Source organism: Chrysochloris asiatica, unplaced genomic scaffold (assembly GCF_000296735.1).
Source record: "Chrysochloris asiatica unplaced genomic scaffold, ChrAsi1.0 scaffold00113, whole genome shotgun sequence".
Taxonomy (NCBI): domain Eukaryota; kingdom Metazoa; phylum Chordata; class Mammalia; order Afrosoricida; family Chrysochloridae; genus Chrysochloris; species Chrysochloris asiatica.
The window spans coordinates 4,159,194-4,186,605 of record NW_006408631.1 but is presented as its reverse complement, the minus strand read 5'-3'; the positions used below and the strand labels follow the sequence as shown (position 1 = coordinate 4,186,605).

The 27,412-nt window shown below is 37.1% G+C and overlaps 1 protein-coding gene across 1 annotated transcript in view; it reads left to right on the top strand.

Moving 5' to 3' along the window:
• The window catches only part of MME (membrane metallo-endopeptidase), a 135,920-nt gene that overhangs the window by 78,318 nt on the left and 30,190 nt on the right, over positions 1-27,412 (top strand). Inside the window, exons 8-15 of the mRNA XM_006867958.1 lie at positions 461-595; positions 2,834-2,935; positions 5,521-5,657; positions 5,779-5,872; positions 7,012-7,140; positions 9,248-9,346; positions 12,659-12,739; positions 15,339-15,442. Of these exons, the coding sequence (XP_006868020.1) occupies positions 461-595; positions 2,834-2,935; positions 5,521-5,657; positions 5,779-5,872; positions 7,012-7,140; positions 9,248-9,346; positions 12,659-12,739; positions 15,339-15,442 (881 nt within the window). The remainder of the gene's footprint in view (positions 1-460; positions 596-2,833; positions 2,936-5,520; positions 5,658-5,778; positions 5,873-7,011; positions 7,141-9,247; positions 9,347-12,658; positions 12,740-15,338; positions 15,443-27,412) is intronic.

The following is a 27,412-nucleotide window of genomic DNA, read 5'->3' as shown; positions in this document are numbered from 1 at the left end:
AACCAAGTTATAAACTAATAAATCCTTTCAAAGTGATGCTTCAGTTATGTACTCTGATTCAAAGACACGTTGTTGTTGTTGTTAAGTGCCGTCGAGTCGGTTCCGACCCATAGCGACCCTGAGCAGGGTTTCCGAGGCTGTAAATCTTTATGGGAGCAGAAAGCCTCATCTTTCTCCCGCGGAGCAGCTGGTAGCTTCGAACTACTGACCTGGCAGTTCGCAGGCCGATTCGTAACCACTACGCTACCAGAGCTCCTCGCCATATAATAATTTGTACAAATCATTTCTTTTAGAATTTAGGAACAAGTTTATAATTTACCGTGATTTGTATGGAACTAAAACTAGTACTGTATTTCAAAAACAAAACAAAAACAGAACAAGCACAAAATTTAAGTTAAAGTACCGAGAAGAATGTTTAGAAGGTTCTCCAATAATTTACTGCTATTTTTCTTTCTCACAGGCATGTAACGCATATGTGGATTTTATGATTGCTGTGGCTAAACTGATTCGTCAGGAAAAAGGACTGCCCATAGATAACAACCAGATTTCTTTGGAAATGAATAAAGTTATGGAATTGGAAAAAGAAATTGCCAATGTAAAACACATTTTCTTTGATACATTGAATAATGTTTAGTTACTTTTTTCTCCCTCTTCCTATAATATCTTAAGGATAAAAAGGTGAATTTTCTGTAACTCCTTAACCAAGTGACTAACATACATAGCTCTTTTGCATCATTGCCTTAAAGAAGACCTTTAAAATTGCATAATTATCTAGTAAACTGGAATTTGTGATCCAAGAGGCACGCTAAATTTGACAAATTAAACAAGATACACGTAATTACCTATTTTAAGTAGATTACATCAAAATTCTATGACTTACAGTCTACCAGTTGTTGAGATATCCTTGAGATGCTGCACACTTGACTGATCACTATTCAGAAAAGTTTATGCCATTTCAAAGTTTCAGGTGATCATAGAGATTGCCTCAATCCCTGAGGCATCACTTTGTTAAGACATTAGCACCTGGACATGGTCACATGACAATGCGATGCACCTGAGTTGAGACTGTCCCATTGCTGAGTTCAGGAAAGATCAGGTGGGAGATTTGAGCAAAGCCTAAGTGGTGTGTTCTTGAATTTCTTCTATTCTCATGAAACCTTGGAGTTTGGGTGAGCACTTTCTTCTCTGACATTTCTCTGATGGGTCCTGCAGTGCCAGAGAGGTAACTGAGTCTAAGGTCCACAGAACTCCCTCTTCACACTACAAACACCAACCTCTACCCCAAAGTCCTCTATTCACCTGCTACTGCCGTTCTGAATCTTGAGACAGATCTTTGGTAGCAATTTTCAACTCCCTGGAGCTACGTGTAAACAGAAATCTCCAATCAGAACCAGATTTGCGCTTCGAGTTGCATTTGGGTGAAGGGCACTGTGACAGGTTGCATGCACTTCTGTGTTGATAACAGAATTGTTAAAAGACAACAGTTTACTGTCAGGGTTTTTACCACATGCACCTCCCCAAGCTATGGTCTCACTGGACCAGCCTTAGTAGTGTTGTTGTTGTTAAGTGCTTTTGACTCATAATTATCCCTGTATAGAGTTTCCAAGGAGCAGCTGGTGGTTTGAACCACCAACCTTGCGGTTTTTAGTACAATGCTTATCCTACAGCACTACACACCAGGAGTCCAACTTCCCATCCCAACCTTACAATCTAAGATAAAATACAGACACCAATAAGACAGAGCTACTACTGAAGGTATTACTGAAGTTCTGTCTTAATGGTGTCTGTATTTTATCTCCTCTCTTAGACTCCAGAGCGGGGCTTCGGCCTGAGATATCTCTTATCACCGATGTATTTCTATCGGTGTCCAGCTTAGTACAGCATGCATGGAGTGTTCAGCAAATAATAATTTTTTTTTAAAAGAAACAAATGAATAAATAAGTGACCCAAAGAGGTAATCTGAGCCACTGTGACTGAAAATAATTTCCATCTTTAAGACTTTACCTTTTTTTTTCTATTCTTAACTTTTTGTTGTTTTAACTACTAACCTGAGGTTGCTACAGTTTTTTCTGTTTTTCTTTATAAACTCAATGACAAAAATAAAGTTGGATGCTGTTAAATGTAAAGGAGTAATCTGATTAGTCAGGATGAGGGGACAGTCACAAAAGTATAAGTTGTTGCTTTCTTCAGATACCTTGTAACCTAACTCTAGTACTTACTAGAAATTCTCTCTGTTTCATTTACCTAATTCTTGCAGAGAGTATTGAATTTTGCACGGTGGCTGCTGAGTTTTAAGTGAGACACTGAATAAAGGATGGTTGCTCTTGATAAGTGCCATCCGTTGGTTCTGACTCATGATGACTCTGTATAGGGTTTCCCAGGAGACACTGGGGGATTGGAGCCACCATCCTTGTCATTAGCAATCCAGTGCTTCTCCTACAGCACCACACCAGTACTTACTGAAAAGTGGTAGGGGTGGGGAAAGAGGATATTTGAGAGATAAGCTGTAGATGAATATATTCAAAATATGAACATCTGCAGGCAAAAAGGAACCAGCCATTAACCAGAGAAGAAGGGAAGACTGCAAATGTTATTTATGTATTTGGTGGGCAGATTGTAAAATATGAAAAGATAACTGAAGAACTTTAAATCTGACACTACAATAAAATGTGTTTAATTTCATATTACGTTTTGATGTGATAAACTACAAAACAAATACAGCAATTAATGAAATTCTGGGATATCTATCTCAGACTATTTTTCCCTCTTAGAGGTGTAGAGTTTTCTAAAGAATTGCTAGTTCTGAAATAACAATCAAAATTTAAATCCATAGGCTACCACTAAACCTGAAGATCGAAATGACCCAATGCTTCTTTATAATAAAATGACATTGGCCCAGGTCCAAAATAACTTTTCATTAGTGATTAATGGGACGGTAAGTAGCAAGTCTTATATATTCTTATTGTTCCATTTCTTAAAATTATACATTGAAATACTGTTTCCTAAAATTCATTTCTTAATTATTGAAATATATTAAACTTCAAAATGATTTTAGATGAATTCATGATAACTCAAAAACTAATTTGATATCATCATGTTTATATTCAGCTCGAGTTGCTTTTCACAAGTAAAATTCCTTTCAAGTTGACTATGTAATAATATCATAGTTGTTAAATGCCATCAAGTCATTTCTGGCTACTGTTGTTGTTGTTAAGTGCCGTCGAGTCGGTTCCGACCCATAGCGACCCTGTACAGGGTTTCCGACAGTGTAAATCTTTACGGGAGTAGAAAGCTTCATCTTTCTCCCGCGGAGCGGCTGGTAGTTTCGAACCGCTGACCTTAAGGTTCACAGCCCGATTCGTAACCACTACGCTACCAGAGCTCTAGCAACCCTAAAAGTGTTCCTTCCCAAGGAGTGGCTGATGAGTTTGAGCCGCTGATCTTGTGATTCAGAGAGATCTTGTGGTCCAGTGCTTTATCCTATAGTGCCACACCAGGACTCCATGTAATAATATTGTTGCTGTTGTTAAGTGCTGTCTAGTTGGTTCCAACCCATAGCGACCCTGTGTAGGGTTTCCAAGGAGTGGCTGGTGAACTTAAGCCACCAATCTTGTGGTTCAAATGACTTTGTAGTCCAGCGTATTAACCCACAGCGCCAAACTAGGACTCCCTTGTAATAATATTACAAGCTGTCATATAACAGGGTGGAGAATATTTCTGAGAGACTGTAGCGAGTTCATTCATTTTAACAATCAAACAATAAAGGCACTAGATATCTGTCTAACTCTTGAAAGGAATAATTTATTCAGAGATCTTGCCATGTTCTCATTAAGATCTCTGAAGAATTACCTAAAGAATGGAGAATTAGATTACAAGCGACAAGAAGGTTGCTCTCTTAGAGTCCATTTATAAACAGCAATGACAGTATTGCTTATTTGTAGTTCATTGTAGTTATTGTTAAGTGCTTTTAAGTTGGTTCCAGCTTATAGTGACCCTGCATAGGGTTTCTGAAGAGCAGTTGGTAGGTTTGAACTGCTGACCTTGTGGTTCACAGTCCAGTGCTGATCCTACAGCGCCACACCAAAAGCCTATTTAGTATCTAATAATCTGTTTGAAGTCCTGGTGTGGCACTGTGGGCTAATATACTGGACTGCAAAGTCAGTTTGAATCACAAGGTCGGTAGTTCAAGCCCACAAGTTGCTCCTTGGAAACCCTATACAGAGTTACTATGAATCAGAACCGAATCGATGCCACTTAACAACAACAATAATCTGTTTTGGAGGGTATGCATTTTTTTATTCTTGTGTATTCCTAATACATGTGATCAGGAAAAGAAGCAACATTCATAGAACAAGGTGAAAACACCTACATTCAGTGATAAGATTCACTTTGATACTAATTGATTTAAGCAAGGACTTTAAGATAATACACTATTAAGTATTTGTAACATACAACATTTTTATATGATGGTGGCCATGGTGGTGGTTGTATGGTACCAAGTTGGTTCCTACTCACACACTGTATGAGGAACTACTGTAGATCAAATATTGATAGTTTAAAATTTATTTTTATTATTAAAAAATGAACCATTTGTGTTGTATGTATAATATTAAGTCTGCTATAACACGAGTGTGTTTTCATATACAAGAGGATCTCCAGTGAAATGTTTTATTTTATCTTAATGACTTATTTACTAATATCTATTTGGTGTGGTGCCATAGAATAAGTACTAGACTACTGACTGCAAGGTTGGAGGTTCAAACCTTCCAGTCGCTCTTTGGAAACCTTTTACAGGGTCACTATGAGTCATAATCAACTCAACAGCACTTAACAGTAACAGCTTGTAAAAGATTAACACTACTTTGCTTGTGTATCAAAAAATATATATGTTGAGCACTATATTTCATATTTCAATTGTTACATAAAGCAAAGAAGTTTTATTTTTTATAAATTCACTTAAAATATTTCCTTTTAAAATAATTTTAACATGTATTATTGTTGTTAAGTGCCGTCAAGTCGATTCCAACCCATAGCGACCCTCTATAGGGTTTCCAAGGAGCAAGCTGGTGATCTTGAACCACTGACCTTGCAGTTCAAACGACTTTGCAGTCTGACACATTAGCCCACAGCACCACACCAGGACTCCTTTAACATGTATCGTTCAGTGATATTAAAATACATTTGTCATGTAAGAAATTATATTTTTAAAGCTATTTCTTTTTTTTTTATTTTGTTAGACAAAGAAGATGACATTAGTCTAATTTCTAGTTGTATAGTTTGTAAATTAGAGGTTTTCAATTCTGATACCTAAATAATCGTGCAGAAGAACTAATTTTTATTCAAAATGTAATTGAAACTATTAAGGAAGGAAAATCCCAAATATCAAAGTGGCCATGCTTCAATTATATAATTATGTAACATACACTTTTTAACGTCTAACCTGCTAACTGTAATTGAATCTTGGAAGCAAGAAGGTGAATATGTAATTACTGAATGTTTTATGCCTGCTTTTCCCCCCAGCCCTTCAGCTGGTCAGATTTCACAAATGAAATAATGTCAACAGTGAATATTAGTATTACAAATGAGGAAGAGGTGATTGTTTATGCTCCAGAATATTTAACCAAACTTAAACTCATTCTTACCAAATACTCTGCCAGGTAGGTATGTCAGAGTGCATATATTCTCAAAGTTTACATTTCATATCCCTTTTTAGAAGCTTTGCAGCCTCATCTTTTCTGTTGCTGGGTGGTGGGTTTGTTTGTTTTTTTTTATATACAGAGATCTTCAAAATTTAATGTCCTGGCGGTTCATAATGGATCTTGTAAGCAGCCTCAGCCGAAGCTACAAGGAATCCAGAAATGCTTTTCGCAAGGTGAAGAAAAAAATCTATCATTTCATAAGACTTAAAGCATAAAGAGATACATTATTATCCGATGTACGCCACTAGAATATAATGAATGTTGCCGAGAGACAAAATGCCAAATGTTGGTTCTTCTGCCCATGTTTAAGATACGTAGCCTAGAAAATACATTCATTTTCATTGTGTTTTGCCATCTTATGATTGTCTCCTGTGGCATCATGATTGTATTGCAGTATCAGGTGTTATATTTGGTTGTTTCAGCAATCATGAAAAAATACTAGCTTAATTTTGCTTCTGTTAAAAACAATTGCAGTATTATCTTTCTCAATTAATATAATTTTCAGATGTTCTTAGCGCAGTAGATACACTGTCATGGACTACATTTGCCTGGACAATTTACAGGGAGCACAGCTCCCTGGAGATAGCCTTAAGATCATTTCTTTGGCTGTGTCTATATTATTTAATACAATTTTAGTCTTATTCTCAGGGGAGAGGTGAGGAGAGATTGAGGAAGAAGGCATTCTAGTCAACATTGGTTGGTGTCACAAAAAGAAAAGTACTCTGTGAACGATTGAAATGGCTTGTTTTTTAGCCTTTAAACGAAATCGTAGACAACATTTTAAAAATTAAAGCATGTAAAACTGGTGTTCTGCCAAATTTCCATGAACTAAATTAAACCTCTTTTTGGTCTTTACATTTGTACACATATCACTCTCCTTAAGTCTCTGAAGTTCAGCTAAAACATTAAGGATCAGGAAATGTGTTTTGTTGTATATCAGATGTCCCTTCTGGTTCATTTCTTGAACATTACTTCTCACTTATGTTTATGCAATAGTAACACCATGGTGTTTTTCTTCCTTTTTTTTTTTCTTTTTCTAAAACTATGTAGGATGATATTAACTTATAATAGCCAAAAGTTCTATTGGGATATGATACTGAAGACATATAGGAGTTTTCCAGTTCATATATGAATAAACAGTCAGATTCATTTTATCATAGTGAAGGAATGGGTGCATTTGAGGAGACACAATACTGCAAGAACTTAAAGGAGACAGAAATAATAGAATGTCAAGAATCGTATGTTCTTCCTATGTGCCAACCCTCCACTCTTGATCAAGCTCAAGCACCATTTTCTTTTTTCCCTTCCACAGGCAATTTATGGCACAACGTCTGAAGCTGCAACCTGGAGACGTTGTGCAAACTATGTCAACGGAAATCTGGAAAATGCTGTGGGAAGGCTTTATGTAGAAGCAGCCTTTGCTGGGGAGAGTAAACACCTGGTAATGTTGTCAGCACAATAAATTATCACTTTGTTTGCACTGATTCACAGGTCAGTAGTCCATAATTTTACTAATTGGACAACAAACCTCTGAATCATAAGTTGCTAATGTTTCTCACTATATCTCACTCTCCTTATCTCAAAAGACTGTTCCTAATATTTAGTCCAAAATGAGCTATTTTCCAGAAGCAGTGTATTCAGAATACTCAGTCACATGTTCTACTAGTATAAACTGTACTATTAGCAACTTGAAGGAGCTCTGGTAGCGTAGTGGTTACGAATCGGGCTGCGAACCTTAAGGTCAGTGGTTCGAAACTACCAGCTGCTCCGCGGGAGAAAGATGAGGCTTTCTACTCCCGTAAGGATTTACACCCTCGGAAACCCTGTTCAGGGTCGCTATGGGTCGGAACCGACTCGACGGCACTTAACAACAACAACAACATTAGCAACTTGACCAAGAATGAGTGTTTTCTTAAAAACCCAGAAGGTAAACTAGGATTTAGTTGAATAAATACACTTTACTGTATTGTTACTGAGAATAAAAAATGCAACTTAAAGATGTGACAAAAGGCTCTATTCAGATACTACCTCATGTTTAACTAAACTACAGGTGGTAAATGGCTAATCATTTCTGTTAGTGCTTCTTATAGGATAGAAGAAGCTATTACATTCTGAAATGGTTTTATTTTGTTGATGTCTCTAATAACATCTATTTAATCAGTAAACATCTTTCTGGTGTTCTCTGCTTTCAGCCAAGCTGAAAAGCCAAGCATAAAAGACAAGCTGAATGCAGAAAATACCAGAAAGATGTTTACCTGTGCTTTATCAACTCCACAAAGGCTTTCAACTGCATGGATCATGACAAGCTTTTAACAACATTGTGGAGAATTAGTTCCAGAACACTTAATTGTGCTCATGAGGAACCTGTGCATAGACCAAGAGGCAGTTGTTCTAACAGAACAAGGAAACACTGAATGGTTTAAAACTAGGAAAGGTGTACACCTGGGTTGTATTGTATCACATACTTATTCAGTTGTATGCTGAGCAAATAATCTGAGAAGCTGGATTATATGAAAAAGAACATGGCATCAGGATTGAAGGAAGACTCATTAACAACCTGTAATATGCAGATGATACAACCTGACTTATCGAAAGCAGAGAGGACTTAAAATTCTTATTGATGAAAGTCAAAGATCACAGCCTTCTGTATGGATTGCACCTCAATGTAAATAAAGCAAAAATCCTCACCACTGGACCAATAAATAACATCAAGATAAGTGGAGAAAATATTGAAGTTGTCAAAGACTTCATTTTGCTTAAATCAACTATCAACAGTCATGGAAGCAGCAATCAAGAAATCAAATGGCACATTGCATTCGGCAAATCTGCTGCACAAGAACTCTGAGAAGTGTTCAAGAGCAAAGATGTCAGTTTGAAGACTAAGGTGCACCTGACCCAAGTCATAGTATTTTCAGTAACCTCATATGCATATGAAAGTTTGGACAGTGAATAAGGAAGCCCATAGAAGTATTAATGCATTTGAGATATGGTGCTGGAGAAGAATATTAAAGTTACCATGGACTGCCAGAAGAACAATCAAATCTGTGTTAGAAGAAGTACAAGCAGAATGCTCCTTAGAAGTCAAGATAACCATCTCTCATACTTCATCTCTTATACTTTGGACATATTATCAGAAGGGATCAGTCTCTGGAGAAGGACATCATGCTTGGTAAAGTGGAGGGTCAACAAAAAAGAGGGACACCCCAATGATGGATTGGCAAATTGGCGGCAGCAATGGACTCATTTTAGCATGATTATGAGGATGGTGCAGGAATGGGCAGTGTTTAGTTCTTTTGTACATAAGATCACTATGATACTAAGGCACCTAATGATGATGATGAGGATTTAATTAGTAGAGGTAATAGTGGACAATGTTACTGTAAAAATATAATGTTCCAAATATGCCGCATTAAATTGCAGTTTGTGTAGAAATTTATAATTATTAATGTTATTGAGTCATATAAAGACAGCTTGTAGCTCTATTTTTTAAATTTATATTACAGAGAATAAATTCATGACAAATTTGTCTCTTCTTCTTTTGGTTTGAGGTTGAGGATTTGATTAAACAGATTCGGGAAGTTTTTATTCAGACTTTAGATGACCTCACTTGGATGGATGCTGAAACCAAGAAGAAAGCTGCAGAAAAGGTAAAAGCAGTACAGCTAACAATTAAAGAGAAATGTTCTTATAGGAAAAAAACAATGAGCAATTGCATTTAAAAATGCAACACCTTCAAGATGTTAATGTTTTTGACAACTTTTTTCATCGATAAATATATTCTCCCTGATTTTCATCTTTTATTATCTCTTTGCAACCAGCATCACTTCCCACCAGTGTAAAACATTGAAAATATTCCCATCCCTTTTATTAAAAGATTTCAGAAAGCAAGAGGAAAACCTGTACCAAGAATTAAAAGATAACTGTATCAACTATTCAGGAAAGCTGGTGACATAGTGGTAATGTGTTGGGCTGCTAACGTCAGGGTCAGCAGCTGGAGTCCACCAGCTGTTCTTTGGGAGAAAGATGAGGCTGTCTGCTTGTGTAAAGATTTATGTTGTTGTTGTTGTTAATGTGTCATGGAGTCGGTTCCGACTCGTAGTGACCCTGTACAGGGTTTCCAAGGCTGTAAATCTTTATGGGAGCAGAAAGCCTCATTTCTCCTGCGGAATAGCTGGTAGTTTCGAACTGTTGACCTTACAGCCTTGGAAATTCTATAGAGCAGTTCTATTCTGTCCTGTAGAGTCGTTATGACGATAGCAGTGGATTTGGTTTGGTATATCTATTTTCTTCCTTCCATGAAACAAAATTTAAAAACCTTAGTCAGTGTCTGAAAATGCTCTCAATTTCTAAAGCAAAATTCCAGTTAACCTTTTAAAACATGCCCAATTTAGCCTTTTAAGTGACCTAGGAGAAAAATGTGAAATATTCTAGGAAATGTAAGGTTATGCGTTATCAAGGAGATTTTTTAGAGACATGAAGGAGACTTTACAGCAATTCCTGTCTACCCATGTTGTGCAACTTTTATTGAGACGTAATCTGCAGCATAAGAATCAAGGTATGATTCCTAAGGAATTATTAGGTTTAAATTTACTCTGACCATTTATATAAAATGATCCTTATAATTATGTAAAAACTAAAGGGAACAAGTCCAGTGAAAACTGTGTCCATGCTTTATGAGCAACACTGACTTGCCAGTGATTATTCCTTTGTACTTAGAGTGACAATAAGGACAGTCCATTCTTTGGTCTAATACAGGAGAAGTCCATTAAACTACTGTCATAAGAGAATCAACCTCTAGTATAGTTTTCTTTCAGAATTAATTCACATGGAAGGACTGTCTTCAACTTTCAAAGATCCTTTGGTGGTTTACCAAAGAACTTAGGCCTTGGTATACCAGCTATCTTTCCATTACTGTGGACGATTCCTCAGAGTTCAGGATGGATTTGTTCTTTCTGTGAATTTGTTCCCCATGACTAGGTGCTGTTGGGTTGTTCTAGATAAGCATTTCCCAAAGTGGAGTTACAGAACTGGATCTGCAAGTTGTACCACAAAAATGAATCCCAAGATCAGAAGAATTTAGGAGACACTTCCCACAGGAAGTCTTCCATGATCTCTCCCTAGACTAGGTTATGTACTTCTAAGGTGTAAGCAGCAGCAATACATCACACTTGACGATGAGTACTCATTTCACAACCTATTATTTCTCTTTACAGTAAGCTCTATGAGGACCGTAATCTTGCTTGATATTTTATCTTCAGCTTCTTGCTAGGCACTGTAACTGTATATTGAATAATCTGAAGAATTGCACAAACAGCAATAACCTAAATTTAATCTCTTGGAATTCTGGCAATAAAAAAATCTACTCAATGTTTTTTCCCAAATATTTACCAGAAGTATTTGATAATATATATTTTTAATGTAGCACCTTTACTTTCTGCAAGAGTTATGTCACTTAGAATAGTCTGGGGAAATGGCTTCTAGGAAATAGAGTGGCAATGGGAGGGAGCCGACCTTATACTTATGAAGTCGCTTTGTAATCAGCTCATGGTGTGGAAAGCTACAAGACAATGGGCGTGACTTAACTGACTTCAGTGACACATATGATCCTCGTTGCCTGGGGTGCATTGTGGGCTTTTGTAACAGAGTTGTAGACAAAACCCACATCCATCTGATGGCAAACCAAATAACTCAGAGATAAAGGCTCAATTCCCATGAAAAATATAGATAAATGATTTAAGAGCAAGATAATATTACATAATCAAATGTCAAACAACTAAGAAAAACTAACAGATAAATATAAACGTAAGAAAACTACTAAGAAAAATAAAAGGTAAAAAATATCAATTTTATTAATATTGCCACAATTAGTGAACATGTGGGAACATTAATAAAAATAAACAATTTCAATAATAAATTAAGAAGTAATGAGTTGTAAAAAAAGTGATAAATATGTATGTGCTAGTATAATAGGAAAAGCCTGTCTTTCACTCAATTAATGAGTTACTTTCATTCATTTAAATTTGAGAAAATGGGTTTGTTCTCTTTAAAGACCAAAGAAGAACATAAGAACTTCCAGGAACCAATATTCAGGAAGGATATTAGCACTAAATCTGTAAACCCCTATCTGTTTTCTCTGCCAAGTCAGTGAGGTGGGAAAATAATTATAAGGTGCTAGATTGGAAGCTTTAAATATTTTTTGTTGTTGTTAAGTGCCATCTAATTGGTTCTGACTCATTGCAACCCTGTATAGGTTTTCCAAGGAGCAGCTGGTGAGTTTGAATCACCAACTTTGTGGTTCAGACTGACTTTTTGGTCCAGTGCTTTATCCCACAATGCCACACCAGGACTTCCTTATAAATTTTACCCCTTTCAGAAAAAAAGTTCATAAAAATACAATATATATGAAAACAATGACTTACCTGTTTTTATTTTTGTAACCTAAGAGAATTGGAGTCCTGGTGTGGCGCTGTGGGTTAATGCACCGGACTGCAAAGCTGTTTGAACTGCAAGGTTCTTGGTTCAAGCTCACCAGCTGCTCCTTGGAAACCCTATATAGGGTTGCTGTGGGTTGGAACCGACTCAACGGCACTTCACAACTTAACAACAACAAGATAATTAGATATAAGAAGCTCAATTTCACGTCTATTTTGGTTTATTTTGAATTTCTGGTAAAAACTCATGGCAAAGGCCTTTGTTTAAGTCTTACCAAATACTTTTTTGTAAACAATATGGATTAAGTTGTTGTTAAGTGTCTTGGAGTCATTTCTGACTCATAGTAACTCTGTAAAGAGTCTCTGAGGACTGGCTATTGAGTTTGAATCACCAACCTTGTGATTCAAATTGACCTGGTGATCCAGTGCATTATCCCACAGAGCCAATTGCTAGTGGTGGGTAAATTATAATGTAAGTGTTTGGAAGTGACACAATCATCCTCACATGCCATATTATAATTGTCACAGGCCTTGGCAATCAAAGAAAGGATCGGCTACCCTGATGACCTTATTTCAAATGATGATAAACTGAATAAAGAGTATCTTGAGGTAAGTCTTCAGGCTTCTATAGATTCTGGGGCCAGCAACCATGTCATTTGTAACAATAGAGTTTCAGAAATGTGAAGTGGCACAAAACTTTAGTTCTCAGAGTATAACACCTTTAACCCTGAAGTCAGAACAATGCTTATTTTAGCCTTTTGTTTCGTTGGTTTGCACTGTATTTGATGAACACAGTTAATGTTATTTTTTGTCCCATCTATTGGATCTTAAAAGTACTAAGAAAAGTCTATCGTCCTTTAAAGGCTGGACATCAAGTGACATTAAGGGTGGCCAAGATAAAGAAGTAGCCCTCAAACTCCTTATCATGTCTTATACAGGCCCGAGAGGCCAATTCTTTGGATCTTCTTTTATTTTTTATTTATGACAGGATAAAGCAAGTCATGCTTTCTGTATTTAAAAAGTAAATAAAAGCATATAATTTTATCGCTGTTGTTGTTGTTAGGTGCCATCGAGTTGGTTCTGACTCATAGTGTCATTCGTACAACATAGTGAAACACTGCCCGGTACTGTACCATCACCAGCTTCACAGTTGTCCTATTTGAGACTATTGTTGCTGCAACTGTGTCAGCATTAACACAGGAGAATACTGTATTCTCTTCTGGTTACGTAACAATTAAAAGAGAAGAATACACACCAATAAATGTAGGTCAAGGTAAAGGCAAAAATAGATTACATAAGTAAGTTTTTTTATAAAAAAGAGAGGTTAAAGTGACTATATAACTGATTTCAGACTCAATTTAGGGTCCTGTTACTAATATGGTCACTATCGCTGCTAGAAACTTTGCCCAAGTCCAGGGCTGATGGTGATTCCCAATCCAATGGTTTTTGAAATGGGATTTGCAAGCTATAGTACCTTCTCTCCCCTTTGCATTTGCTGAATAGCTTGAAAATCTCTTTTAAATGAGTTTGCTTATGCAGTGAAAATCCTGGGGACCCTTATGAGAGAATTATACTGACTAAGATACAAAGCCCAGGTACAAAGCCATATTGCTTGGGTTCTAATACCAACTCCACCACTCACTAATTTGGACAAGTGACTTAATCACTCTGTCTCAGTTTTCTTAAGTTGAAAATGGATCAAACAGAGTTCTTGTAAGAATTAAATGAGTTTAATATATATTACCAATATATAGACCAAGAAGCAATTATTTCAATAAAACATGTGGCTACTGAATGGTTCAAAATCAGGAAAGGTGTGTTCTAGGGATGTATTCTCTTATTACACTTATTCTATAATCTGAAAAACTGCATTATATGAACAAGAACCTGACATCTCATTAACAACCTGTGATGTGCAGGTGACACATCCTTGCTTACTGGAAGCAGATATGACTTGAAGTATTTACTGATGAAGATCAAAGGCTATATCCTTCAGTATGGATTGCACCTCAGTGTAAAGAAGAAAAAAATCCTGACAACATCATAATAAATAGAGAGAAGTTTGAAGTTGTCAAAGACTTCATTTTGCTCTGGTAGTGTAGTGGTTACGGATCGGGCTGCAAACCGCAAGGTCAGCAGTTCAAAACTATCAGCTGCTCCGTGGGAGAAAGATGAGGCTTTCTGCTCCCATAAAGATTTACAGCCTCAGAAACCCTGTACAGGGTCACTATGGATCAGAACCGACTCAACTGCACTTAACAACAACATAGTCAACACTCACAGAAACAAGTCAAGAAATCAAACAGTGTATTGCAGCGTTGCATTAGGCAAATCTGCTGCCTAATGTAAACCTCTTTAAAATGTTAAAGTGCAAAAATGTTCCTTTGAAGACTAAGGTGCACCAGGCCACACCATTGTATTTTCAGTCACCTCCTATGCATGTGAAGTTGGACCTGCATTTGAATTATTGTGTTGGAAAACAGTATTGAAAGTACCTTGAACTAACTACCGGAACAAACAAATCTTTCTTAGAAGTACTGCCAGAATGCTCCTTAGAAGCAAGGATGGTGAGAATTCTCTTGTACTTTGGACATATTGTGAGGAAGGACTAGTTTCTGGAGAAGGACATCATGCTTGGTGAAGTGGAAGGTCAATGAAAAAGAGGAAGACCCTCAATGAGCTAGACTAACACAGTAGTAGCAACAGTGGTATCATACAATTGTGACAATGGTGTAGGATTGGGCAGTATTTTGTTCTACATAGGATTGCTGTGAGGTAGAACCAATTTGACAGCATGTAACAACAAAAAGAATAAGATTTAAAATGCTTAGAACAGTGCCTAACACGTTGTTGTGTGTGACAGCATTGATCCTGACCCATAGCCACTGTATATGGCAAAGTAAAACTGCCCCAGAGGGTTTCCTAGGCTGTCACCTGTGTGGGAGCAGATCACCAGCTCTTTTTCCCCTGACTTTTCAGTTAGAAGCTGAGCACTTAAACCACTTAACCATTTAACCACCAGGGCTCCTGCCTTACACACGAAATACTTAATAAGAATGTGCTGTTATCATCTATTACATAAAGATGAATATCAATATGGTGAGGTTTGTCTGATCCTAGAATTTAAGAAACCATTCCCTATGATTTTTAGTAAAAATTTGAAGATTCTAGTTTTAATACCCCCCCCCAAATCTTTTGTATAATATAGTTGAACTACAAGGAAGATGAATACTTTGAGAACATAATTCAAAATTCGAAGTTCGGCCAAAGTAAACAACTAAAGAAGCTCCGTGAAAAAGTGGACAAGGACGAGTATGTATATTCCAATGTCTAACATGTTCATTCAGAAGTGGGCTTCTCTGCCACCCTGATTGGTTAAATTGGTAGAAAGAGTGTGACTTAGAAAGATGTTTTAAAGTATCATGTCTACTTTCTATCAAGTTCCTTTCAGAGCATTTAAAAATGTCATACTAAAGATCTAGATCAGGAATTCAGCCCATTTTTTTTCCACTAAGATGTCCTCATACTACCTCGGTTTTTGGTTTCATCTTGTACTGTCCACCCTACCTTGTGAACAAGATTCTCAACTATACCTTAGCCTAAGTAACTTATAACTCCTTCAATCTTTCTCCTAGGCCTTACTCTGAACCCAGAATTTTACCTTCTGCCCAGAGCCTTTCCTTTCCATCCATCAGCTAAGCATCATACAACTCCATTCATCATGAACCACTTTTCTCAAACCTATTATAGTCAAAGATAAGACACCAGGAACATGCATTCATGCTTCTCAAATGCTCTGAATCTCTGCTTGTTGGAGACATCAGTACTTCCAATTAACTGTTGTCAGTCAGTTCAGACTCATAGCAACGCTGTATAGGATTTCTGAAGTTGTAAATCTTCGTGGGATCAGAAAGCCTCATCTTTCTCTTGTGGAGTAGCTGGTGCACTCAAATCTTTGACTTTGTGGTTATCAACCCAGAATTTATCTGGACCACCATCCTCCTTTTTAATTGTTAGGTTTTTTTTTCAATTAAATGAATGTATTTGACATATTTAGCACCTTATGTTTATGCTGTTAAATCCCTAGAGCTATTTATGTTGATTTTTTTCTAGCTGTACTCTTAGATCATAGAGAACAGGGGCAGTTCTTTTCAATCACTAACACTTCAGCATCTAGCCAAATATGCTTAATTAAAAGGGAATGAATGAATGAATGAACAAGTGAAAATAAATATACTACTTGATTCTGTATCACCTAACACAATAGGATGCCAATGAAGTGCTGGATTTATCCATGTATTCATTTAACCAGTTATTTGGTTTCTTTATTCATTCATCCAACTAATATTTTGGACCACTGAATAAGACCAGGTATCCGTGGGCACTGGGGCAATCAAAGGTGAAGTCCGCCAACATTATACCATATAGCAACAACAGAAAATAGACAAGGCAGATTATAATAAATGAGGGAAGTGATGGGCCAGAAGTGTAGAGTCCAGCGGGACTGTGTGATAGAAGGCATTCTCTGTTCTTATGACATCAAAACAGGTCAGACAAAATTCACCAGTGAAAATGCCCATACATTTCAATTCTTGCACAGTATTTTGAAGCTTGGCAACACGGAGGTACCCTGAGAGACTTGACTATTGGGCTGATGTCTGGATCTATTCTGGGCAAATATATTGTCTGGTGCTAAAACTGGAGCTGCCGATAACAACGCTTAATGTCCCAGCGAACAAAAAATAAGTGGCTGTATATGATTGGTGTTATAATCATTTATCAAATTCTCTCTTTATAAGCTCACAAAAAGTCATCAAAAAGAGTACCCTGTGAGTAAATGTATATTCTGAGAATGTGTCTAACAAATCGAGTGATTTCATGTCTTTAAAATCACTTATATTTTTGTTAGTGCTCTGTAGAATATCTACTGACAAATATCATCAAATATTTTCCTGAAAGTGGTTTAAGAACAAAATCCTACACACATATGACACCAAAAGATTAATAATTTTATAAATAGTTGTTGAATTATGCTTGATGCTTTCTTTTAAAGTTAAGACAGTCCCAATTTCATAATCATTGATAATATCATTTGTATTGTCCATTCGGTTTTTATCACATGTGTTGGCTTTTACTGAATTCTCTCTTTTAGATAATCAGAAACCAAAATTTACATACAATACATAATGCAGTAATACTTTATAGACTCTCTGAATGAACTTCTGATATTTAGTCATTAGTGCAGTATTGGTGTGGCCTGTAGGATAAGCACTGGACTGATAACTTCTAACACACCAGTCACTCCTTGGAATCCCTAAACAGGGTCACTATGAGTCGGTGCCTTCTCCCTTTTCTACCTCTATACTGAATACAAGGGTTCAAAACTCTGCTGCACATTAGAATTACCTAGAACATTAAAATAAATACTGATTCCCAGGCTCACGCACTCTAGATTTTTATGTAATTGTCTGTGAATAGGACCCAGATACTGGTATTCTTTTTAAGTAACCCTTTCAAGTGAAAAGCCCTGAATTAGTGTAGCTTCTTTTTGAAGTGAATCACATGTAGAATATTTTGCAAGATGTGTTTCATTTCACAAGTTGGGTTTGAAAGCATTTCTGATAGTAATTGCCCTTGTTGGATACAACATAAGAAAACCCTCTTATTTTATTGAAGTTGCTTGCAGCAAAAGGTGCTGACTAATTTTGCTCTTGCTTAATAAAGTCACTGGCCTTTTTATTTATTTATTTATTTTTATGTAGTATCAAGTTAAAATTCTCACTTGTATGGTCAGGCAAAAAACTTTTATTATCTAACATCTATTGATACTACTTTGTTCAAATGGCATATCATGGCTTCTCAGAGAATTACATTTTCACATGTTCGAGATCCTCACTTGAAGGTCTTTAGGAGAAATATTCAAAATTAAGGTGATAGAGGTGAGAAAATCTTGTCTGCAGGATTTTAGAAAGATAATTAAATGAATTATATTTTAAAGCCAGAAATTAATTTTAAAGAATTTAGTCAACTCACCAAATAGTAAACTGCTGAAACTTTCCTTTTACTCCACCTGCTTTCACTGGGCAAAAGTCATACACTTCTTGACAACAGAATATTTATATCTATTCAGTTTGTATCTGTTTGTTAAGCTCAACACCCAGATGTGTAGCTGCCTGTGAGGTGTCTGTATGTAGATGTCCCTTTGTTCCTATGACTACACCATTTTGTCATTCCCCCTACATTTGCCTACTTTCCAATAACCTCTATCTTACATAGTCATCCACTCATCCCTTCCCCTCATCCTGACACCTCCCCACCCACCCACTGCCATTGAGACAATTCTCATTCATCGTGACAGTAGAGGACAGAGTCAGTAATATTGCTTCATAAAGCTTCCTAGACTGTGAATCTTTATAAGAGCAGACAGCTTCATTTTTTTCTCCTATGGAGCGGCTGGTGGGTTTATACCACCTACCTTGTAGGCTAGCAGCCTTAACCCACTGCACCACCAGTACTTCTTCACATATAGTGACATGCAACTCACATCTTAGTTTTCAAATAAAAACACATGTGGACATCTACCAACTGCTAATTAGCTATCACAGGGGATTGTTGTTGTTAAGTGTTGTTGATTTGTTTTGACTCAGAGTGAATCTGTATTACAGGAGATTCTTGATGTTGGTAATGCCAACTCATACAGTTTCCGAGGAATTACTGGTGGGTTTGAACCACCAGCCGTGCGGTTAGCGGTTCCCATAGCCACTTCTTTAATTCAGACAATTCTCATTGTTCAGTAAAGCTATTAGACTTGGTTTTTGTAATTCTTTTGCCAGCATATCACATGTCTTCAGTTTTTCCTCCACAGTAGTGCTTAAGAGATCTATTGAAGACATAAATTGCCTATTGTTATTTCCAGATGAAAATTTTGCCATGTATTACTGTTGCTTATCTCATAAAGCGTGAATTTTTTAAAAAGAAGTTATTTCTCCCCTTACTTCCCCACTAGCTCTGTGTAATTCCTTTCAATTCACCCTACATCCACCATTTTCAGCCATATTGGATTAATCCTCAGTATCTACCCTGTTTGTCCCTTTCCTTTCCTTATCCCCCTTGCTGCCCTTGTCCATCTAACAGAAGCCTACACATCATTTTACTGAATTCAGAGTTATCTCCTTTCTTATAGCTCCTGTCTAAGTTGTCTAGTGCTGCTATAACAGAAAGACCACAAGTAGATACCTTCAAAGAAATAAAACGTATTCTATCCTTTTAGGAGGCTAAAAGTCCAATTTCAGAGTTCTGGCTCTAGGGGAAGACATTTTCTATTTGCCAATTCTAGAGAAAGATCCTTGACTCCTTTCAGCATCCATAGGCCCGGCATTCCTTGGAGAGCTCCATATGTCTTGACGTCAGTCTTTCCCTGGATCTAGGAGCTCCACAGCGTAGGGACCCCAAGTCCACAGAATGCACTCTTCTTCTGGCTTTTCTTTCTTAGTGGTAATAGGTCCCTCTGAGATCTGCTTGCTTGTTTAATCTCTTATATGTCAGAAGAGATTGACTCAAGATACAGTCTAATCCGATAGATTGCCTGTAGCCTCATTACCATCATAGAAATAAGGATTTATAACACATGGAATAATTACATCAGATCACAGCATGGGAATGATTACATCATTTAAGATCATATTGTAGAGGTGATTACTACATCTTAATTACTAAAACCACTGAGGATCCTGACCTAGCCAAGTTGATATAAAACCTTAATTCTGACAGCACCTCACTGCATTTTTCTCTTACCACACTTAAGAAATCATGTCTCATATGTATTTGTGTTACCAGAACTTGAGTATTGATAGGGCGAATGCAGACCCTTCATAGATGTTTATGGAGTGAAAAAATAATACACTCGCCAGTTTGTTAATATGATGATGAAGTTTGTAAGGCTAAACTTAATCCCTAAAATAAAAATTGTCACATCCAAGCATTGCAGCATTAAAAGTGGTGAAGATATACAACATCATGTCTGCATCCTTCGCTTCTTGACACATTCAGAAATTGAGGAATTTAGGAAGTCTGATTTCGAACATGAGCTAATCATTGACTGGAAGAGTCTCCATTTGCCTGGAGGAGTATCCAGAACTTGCAAAGGACAGGGAGTTAAAAGGGAAGACTCCTGTAGTTTCTGAGAACATAGCTGTGTTTCCAAATGATCTCACATTTTGTATCATTTGGGGTTTGGGTCCCAGTTTGCAAAGAGCTTCATTCATGTCGTATCAGATAGTAATAGTGCTGAATTATTGAGAATTTAATATATACTGGCAAAATTACTTTGCAATATGTCTAAACTTACTTACTTACAAGAACATGATTATTCATTTGGAATTTGTAGAACAAAGCTCTAAAGACAAAAAAATTGAATTCCGCTTATTGTTTCTAGTTTTAAAGTTTAATGTTCTGAGGGCAGAACTTGATGTGATGTAATGTGGTGGGTAATGCCAGTGTTCATAAATTGTGACCCTAGAGCTGTAGAGTTATGATGAACTACAAAGACTTATGTCATTGCTGCATGTCTCTTACCGTTATGCATCAAAATAAAATCACTGACACTGACAGGAACCAAATCAATAAACATGTGCAGAGCACTGTGCTAAACACTATAGAGGATAAAAAGATGAATATGTGTGACGCTTGTTTTCGAAATAGGCAAAGGATTGAAAATTAAATCTGTCCAAAGGCAGAATTTGATTGGCTCTATACAAAAGGAGCTCTGGTAGCGTAGTGGTTACAAATCGGGCTGCAAACCTTAAGGTCAGTGGTTCGAAACTACCAGCCGCTCCACGGGAGAAAGATGAGGCTTTCTACTCCCGTAAGGATTTACACCCTCGGAAACCCTGTACAGGGTCGCTATGGGTCGGGACCGACTCGAAGGCACTTAACAACAACAAATACAAGAGAAACAGAGTACTTACATAGCATTAAAAAGAAAAGCACATATACACAATCAAACTATTATTTATACAATAAAAAGTTTTCTGGAGACAACATGTCAACATTTAAGTTATTTTTGAGGTGAACAAAAGATTCACTAAAAACGAAATAAAACCACAAAAATGATGTGATTCATTTCTGTCTTCCCTTTTGTTGCTTCAAGCCTGCCATTTTCTCTAATCTGGGCTAATTAGATGGCATCAAGTCCCTAAAATAAGCAGTAAACTTGAGTCTGACAACCCATAATCCAAGAGCGATGGTTCTCCATGGTTCTTACTAAAAGGCTAGCATCAATAAAAACGGCAAGGGGCTGGTCCTTTGTGAAGTGACACCGTAGTTTTGCCATTTCTATGAGTAATTAGTATGGTCTTAGTATCCCTGCTCTGCCAGTTACTACCTGAATGACCTTTCTAAAGCCACACAGCTTCATTTACAAAATAAGCATGTTGATCTAGACTGTATACAGTCAGGTATGGTGCCGTAGGATAAGCACTTGACCCAAAGGTCAGTTTGAACTGTAAGGTTGGCAGTTCAAATTCACCAGCCACTCCTCTAAAACTCTATACTGGGTCACTGTGGGTCGGAACTGACTCAATGTCAATTAACAACAACAACAACAACAACAACAAGGTTCTTCCTGGCATTAAAAATGTATAGCCTTCTTACCTTGTGAAGTTTTTATATAAGCCAGGGAGTTTCCCTCTTTGTCTTCTCCACATTAAGTTGTTGTTGTTGTCAAGTGCCGTCGAGTCTGTTCTGACCCATAGCTACCCTTTATAGGGTTTCCAAGGAGCAGTTGGTGAGCTTGAACCGCCGACCTTGCATTTCAAACGGCTTTGCAGTCTGGCACATTAACCCACATCAAGTAGCCCTACCAAAAAAGAAAAAAGAATATATCCTTTAGATGTAGGGAAGTACTTTGTTTCTTTCTAAAATAGCCCTTATGGTATTTCTTCCCTACTAATTTCTAGAACTAGTCTTCTTTCTAATTCATTCCTGTATCCATCAGCTGATTATCAAAAGATAAACTAGTTATATAGGATTTTTATAGGTGAATGCAACAAATGGTCTTAGAAAGTTGATATAGTCTGCCCAAGGCTTGGTACAGTGTGCTGGGAAATTGGGAGGCAAACGACTGAATCTCCATCATTATAGATGTCTGGGTAAGATTTGTAAAAAATACAGAGTCAGCAAGTCTTACTTAACCTGTAAGAATGATCAACAGATAGTTAGACTAGATTTGGACAGATCTCTCTACTTTTCCACGGCAGTATTTGCTTATGTTTTGTGGTGGTGGTGATGTGCCATTGAATTGGTTCTGACTTATAGCTGCCTACAAAGGGTTTCCAATACTGTAAATCTTTATGGGAGCAGAAAGCCTCACCTTTCTCCTGTGGAATGGCTGGTGGATTCAAACTGCTGACCTTGTGGTTAGCAGCCCAACACTTAACCCACTATGCCACCAGGAGTCTTTGTTCTGTATATATTGTAATAGATTAAAATCTTAGACTTCCTTCTTTTATAGGCCCATAAAACCAACAATATATTTTACATGTTTGCCCAATGTGTTTCAGGGTTATGAGCAAAACACATTTTATTCAAGAAAAAAACATTTCTGCTTTTTGAGTTAGCATCCAAGGAGGGTTTTTGTTTAATTTCGGCTTTTGAGTTAGCATCCAAGGAGGGTTTTTGTTTAATTTCGGCTTTTGAGTTAGCATCCAAGGAGGGTTTTTGTTGTATTTTCAGTGATAGGAGTAAGGAAATAGGAAGGAAAGTAGACTAATTAAAAGACTGACGTTTTAGGTGGCTTTTTAAACATGTTTCATCCTTAAACAGCATCATCAAAATACCTTGAAATTTCATTTAAACTGGGAGAACTTTGGAATTTGGTGACTTGTATGCCCTAGACTGCAGGGTCTGTTTGAACTGCAAGAATAGTGGTTCAGATTCACCAGCCGCTCCTTGGAAATCCTGTACAGGGTCACTATGAGTCGGAATCAACTATAAGGCACTTAACAACAACAAATACAAGTGTATCCTCTTGAGAGGACAATGTCTGGGTGGTGCATGGCTCTGGTTCCAGCCTGCATATCAGCTATGCCTCACCTAGGCCTTGTGCCCTCCACCCTCCCTGAGTCACACTGAGATGGGATCACATGGAGGTGAAGGGGAGGGAGAAGTGGTTTGAAGGACAAAATTGATATAACAAAGTCTGTTCCCAAAGCTTAATCATGAATGCTGACACTCTTCTAAGCCCTAGGGATACAACTGAGAACAAAACAGACCAGCTCTGCCTTATATGGAATTATCTTCTATTGGACTAGTCACACAATAGACTTAAAATGTCAAGTTTTACAAGTGTTAAGATTTATATGGGATGGAATGGAAGAGATTTCAATTGTTTACTGAAAGATGCAAGGGTTATTCAGAACCAGGAAAAGTTAGTAAAATAAAAATCTGACAGAAATGATCCACTTACCCACAGGTTGTGGCTCCCAAATTGGCAAGTCACACGTGCCTATGTATACATATATGTGCATACATATATAATGAGTCATTGAAGACTGTAAAGACTTTACCCTGTTGTCACAGTTAGAACCACACACAACCAACTGATGACTGCAGGAAAGACAAAGCAGAGTAGCGATTGTTACTATGTTTTGTTGAAAGAGAAATGGATTCTCCCCAAATTAAAGATCAAAATGGGACCCCTGGCTCTTATCCCAGATAGAACTGTGTAAGCCAATCCGAGTACTTCGGTTGTGATAACAACTCTTTTGCAACAACAATGAACAGTGTAATGAGCACCTTTGGTCCTTCTGTGCTTGGTGTTTGGATTAAAATTGGCACCTTGATGGAACAAGTAGAAAGAGCATCTGCTATGAAATGAGGGATGGTAGAAAGTGGCAGATTTGAATTATGATTCCTGCCTTACTGCTTACTGTATGATCCTGGAGTTCCTTCATACCTTGGAACCTCCACTTTTCACTAGTAAACTGGGAATAATAACCAACTTTTGCCATGTAGGTTGTTTTGTAGTTGCATTGTATAATGTGCCTAGCACATAACATTGGTGATAGATTATGAAATCATATTTTTTGTTGTTGTTAAGTGCCGTGGAGTCGATTCCGATGCATAGCGACCCTGCACAGGGTTTCCGAGGCTGTAAATCATTACAGGAGCAGAAAGCCTCATCTTTCTCCCATGGAACTGCTGATAGTTTCGAACTGCAGACCTTGCAGTTCACAGCCCGATTCGTAACCACTACGCTACAAGAGCTCCTTATTAAATCACATAGCTGTTGTTATTATAGCCTGGTCAAGGTGAGTCTTCTAAAATGGCTTCAGGATAGTACAGAAACCAGCACCTGAAAGAGTGTTAGTGGCAAGGGGGGCACTCTGAGTATGCAGCCATAGTAGGAAATGAACATCTTAATTTTGAAAGAGGTTGACAAGGAAATGGCATTGGGTGTGGAAGGGCAGTGTTAGTCTTTTAAGTTTCATATAATCACTTAATGGACTTTTTATTCAGTGCCGACACAACATCTTAGAAGTAAAGACTTTGATTGGAATGTGAGATGAGAGTCCTCTTTCTCCCTAGTTTACATATTCTTGTCCCAGCTGGCTCACTTAGTGTGTATAAGGAAGAACAGTTTAATAACCATGATGTACCTCATTTTCTATACCAGTAAATTGGAGGCACCATCTATCTTATTTGAATGGTTTGAAAGATAAAAGAAGCACGGAAGTCTTGATGAGAAAATATTGATAAATGTAAAAGATTACGGTGATTGTAATTATGAAATGAGGATGCTTCTTTCCACCCAGGGACACTTGATGGGGACATAGGAAAACCCTTGTGTCACATTACTGACTTCAAAGGAGTTGTTTTGAGACCATAAGATGCTGAGAATTTTTCCACTTTCAGGAAAAGAAGGGGCATTAACAGTTTTGTTGTTTTAAGTTGTAAAGTTACACATGAGTGGGTGAAAGAGAAATTTTAAGTGTTTTAGCAATCTAGTGAGTTTGTTATAACCCAAGGCTATAGGATCATGCTGACAACTTTGGTTTCCTTCCCTACTATCAAAACGATGTTTTTGTGCTTTCAGTTCATCACCACTTAGGTTCTTCAGGGTAATAAAGGATAGAGGCAAAACACCTGTTCCCTCTCTCCAGGAGGTTTGTATCGTACTTCTCACCCACATGGTCTTTTGAGGAACATAATGCTTGCAGTAGCCCTTTTTGTTCTACTGCTGGATGTCTCCAAACGAGAATCAGCTTACCTGACAACATTAAGTCTGAGGAGTTGGATTCCTTACGCTCCCACTCTGCTTTCCACCACACACATCTGCACTCTTGCACTTACAGAGCACTGGCAATAAGCAGGTAGCAAAATCAAAGAACAGAAGTATCCGTGCTTCTTCTCTCAGGTCATTCTACAGAGGCTGCTAGTGTCTGCCTTCCACACTTTCAAGGTATCTTTGTTGTTGTTGAGTGCCATCGAATCGGTTCTGACTCATAGTGACCCTGTATAGGGTTTCCGAGGAGCAGCTGGTGAGCTTGAACTACTAACCTTGCTATTCAGCCAGATTTGCAGTCTGACGCATTAACCCACAGTGCCATACCAGGACTAAAGATATCTTTAGGTAGCCCACAATGCCCACTGCTTTAGGGCAAAAATTGGGGGCCAAATTTGTCTCTGTTCCAAAATTAAGGCTTCTCCTGAAACTTTCAAACTGTGCCCAAATTGAGTCTTTATTCTATCACCATAAATTCGAAAAGTGTTTTCTTTGCCCTACTAGTTTTGACAAGTATAGTGAGCCATTCCTGATTGCCCATAGATGTTAGTCATTGAACATGTAAATAAAATCACTGCCTTATTTTAAATGCTTTGATCTAGACATAGTATTTCCAGTTCTGATCAATCCTAGGAACAGCATTGTTAGTCTTTAAACCTGAATAATCACACATGAGTGTATGAAGATGCTCTGTGAAATTTCTCAAGGAAGAAAAGGCAAAGACTACATGCTCATTGTTAAGTGCCATCAAGCCAGTTCTGACTCATAGCTATAGTGTTTCTAAGGAGCAGCTGGTGGGTTTGAACCACCGACCTTGTGGTTAGTAGTCCAGTGCTTATTCTACAGCACCACACCAGTGTTCTTGTAAATCTAAGCACCATAATTTTAATTTTATTTGAGTGTTTTGTGGTCATGAATAGCAATCTATTTTCTTGGAGATATAATTCATAGTGGACATTTTAATATGTAAAATTTTCTGCTGGAAAGTTACAGTCATTAATCAAAATGCAATCTTAAACTCCTCAGAGTAATGCAACAAAATAGTAGAAAGGCATGAAAATAAGGTATGACATTTATTTTTACAAAAGCAATAAACACAAGATAGGTAATATGATGTAAACTTCACCTGTGTCCTACTTTTGAGATTGTTGCTGTCTGAAGCCTTAGTGTCATGTATCTTGTTCCTCTTCTTTGTAATACACTTATTTAAAAAATACACGCACACAAAAAAAATTCTAAATGGGCATATTTTCAGTTTCATTATTAGCATTTTTCACTGATTCCCAAGCCATATGATTTACATATATTATTTGCAATTTTATTACCCACATACATTCATACAGTTTACTATCACTGAATCAGATTTTAATAATTAAGAAACTGGACCTTAAAAGCACTGTGACTGGAACACTTTAAATTAACTTTTATTACAATTAAAATTTAAATAATAATGTAAACTGTTTACATATAAAATTTGCTGCTACATTTTCTCTCAAAATGTTAAGACCATATTAGAAAATTCTTTTTAGAATTACTGCGAGGGATAGTGGCCCCCATTAGGAGCAGTGTGATAACATTTTCCATGTTGTCCCTTTTGACAGTCAACTTGGAATCATATGTGAATCTGAATCATAGAAACCATGTTAATGTACATAAACGTATTCCTAATACATTATTCTTGTTCATAGTTTTTATTTTTTATAATTTTTTAAATGAAATTTGTTGATCCAATTACTCTACTTTGTCTCTGATCTCCATTTTATTTTAACACCCCGAGGTTACAAACACATGTTTTCTGTTGTGAGTTACCATAAATGATGTGGGAAGTAAGTAGAGCTTAATTAAAATAAGTAAGATTATATACTTGCCATCATCAGCCTGCAAGAAATAGTTAAGTATTGATGACTCAGCTGTGATGAGACTAGAGAGAACTGATATTTCAGTCTCATCATGTTTACAAATGTTATCTCTTAAAAAAATAAAATCCATAATGAAGACAT